The sequence below is a fragment of the Carassius auratus genome, chromosome 22 (assembly GCF_003368295.1).
Source record: "Carassius auratus strain Wakin chromosome 22, ASM336829v1, whole genome shotgun sequence".
Taxonomy (NCBI): Eukaryota; Metazoa; Chordata; class Actinopteri; order Cypriniformes; family Cyprinidae; genus Carassius; species Carassius auratus.
Genome location: NC_039264.1, coordinates 10,843,900 through 10,845,635, shown reverse-complemented (window position 1 = coordinate 10,845,635; position 1,736 = coordinate 10,843,900). Strand labels below are relative to the sequence as shown.

At 40.8% G+C, this 1,736-nt stretch overlaps 1 protein-coding gene across 1 annotated transcript; it reads left to right on the top strand.

Annotated features, from left to right (window-relative positions):
* Positions 1-291: 291 nt before the first annotated feature.
* On the top strand, positions 292-1,285 carry LOC113040653 (homeobox protein Nkx-3.1-like). Its single transcript, XM_026198932.1, has 2 exons — positions 292-501; positions 724-1,285. Exons 1-2 carry the CDS (start codon positions 375-377, stop codon positions 1,152-1,154), a joined length of 558 nt encoding a protein of 185 aa, XP_026054717.1. The 5' UTR covers positions 292-374; the 3' UTR covers positions 1,155-1,285.
* The last annotated feature ends 451 nt before the right edge of the window (positions 1,286-1,736 follow it).

Here is a 1,736-nt window from a genome sequence, read left to right as displayed (position 1 = left end):
TCAAATAGAAAACTATTATTTTAAGTTGTAATAATATTTCACAATATTACAGTTTTTCTGTATTTTCGATCAAATAAATGCAGGCTTGATGAGCAGAAGAAACTTCTTTCAAAAACATTGAAAAAAGTAAAGTTTACACAACTTAAAGTAAATGTATAAAGAACTGATGGTCCATGAAGACGCGTCTGTTTTAGCCATCAGCGAGTCTGGACCGATGACGCAGCGCAGGACGCTCCTCCAATAGCAGAAGAGACAAAAGCTCTCGCGCTATTTAAAGTCCTGCAGCTGAGCTGGAGAGTGAAAGTGCCGATTACTTACTACCTGGAGGAACAAGACGCTCTATCCTTACCTTTAGCAGGAATTTAACAACGTAAATGGCGGCTTCAAACAAACAGCTGACGTCGTTTTTCATAGAGGACATTTTATGCTTAAAAGAAGATCAAAAAGATGACTCCTGCGAATCTGAGCGCGACAGAGACGACGGCACAGACGGACGAACAGGTACTGCACTTTGAAGACTACTTCGGTGTGCATTTCTAGGTTAGTTCGTTGGTTAAGATTAGGCAGTTGTATACTTTGCAAGACAAACTATGGTTTATGTAAAGCTAATGAAGTTAGTCAAAAGTAGCCTACACCTGACATTGAAGGCGGGTTTCTGAGACCAGTTTTCCTGTGAGAAAATGTGTTTAGAATCCTAATCTTACCGTGTACTTACTTTCACAGATGCAGAGGATTTCTCGGTCTATCGGAGCTCTGAGGATAAAGCAGTGTCGTCCGCAGAGATGCGAGGCGGCGGAAAAAAGAAGCGCTCGCGCGCCGCGTTCACGCACCTGCAGGTGCTGGAGCTCGAGAAGAAGTTCAGCCGTCAGCGGTACCTGAGCGCGCCCGAGCGCGCGCACCTCGCCAGCGCGCTGCACCTGACGGAGACTCAGGTCAAAATCTGGTTCCAGAACAGGAGATATAAAACCAAACGGAGGCAGTTAACGACAGAGCACAGCAAGGACTACTTTCAGAAATCAGACGCCACCGCTATGGCTGCAACAGAGGAGGACTTTTTTAGAGCTTCACTTTTAGCGACAGTCTACAAATCCTATCCATACCGGCCTTATGTGTACAACTTACACGGACTGAGTGTATGGAGACCAGCACTGTGATGACAGGGACACTCACTTGGACTTTGGGAAATTTCTCAGATTATTGTGAATAATATTCTTATTATTATTATGGTGATTTTTAAGTATTGTACAGTTTTTGTATTCTGTGTAATAAAATATTTGTTTTTTTTCAAAGGTGCATGTGTGTGTGTTGCCTGAGCCTATTCTGGCCACTCTAATTAAAAAAAAAATTGTAATCATCCCCACTTCATCTTAACCATTTTTTTTTCATACATTAAGAAGTGCAGGGACGGATGAGCTTGTGCCTTCCATCATGAACAGAAAGCCAAATGTCAAATTTACCTTTATCTTACACTAATCTCACTTATCTTAAGGTGAACTTGTGAAATGCATATTTGCCTTATCTGGTTAAACAGACCTAGCATACTTTCTAAGAGACTGACCTTTACTTTTACTTAAAAATGACTGGCTTAACGAATATAGGTCTGAGTGAAATGTAATATTCAAGAAAAATAGTGTAACCTATGCTATCATTTATTGGCATGCCTTCTACTCATTCTTTTACCAAAACTTAAAATAGTTACAAATTTGAGTGTTGGAAGCTCATACATGTTTCTAATA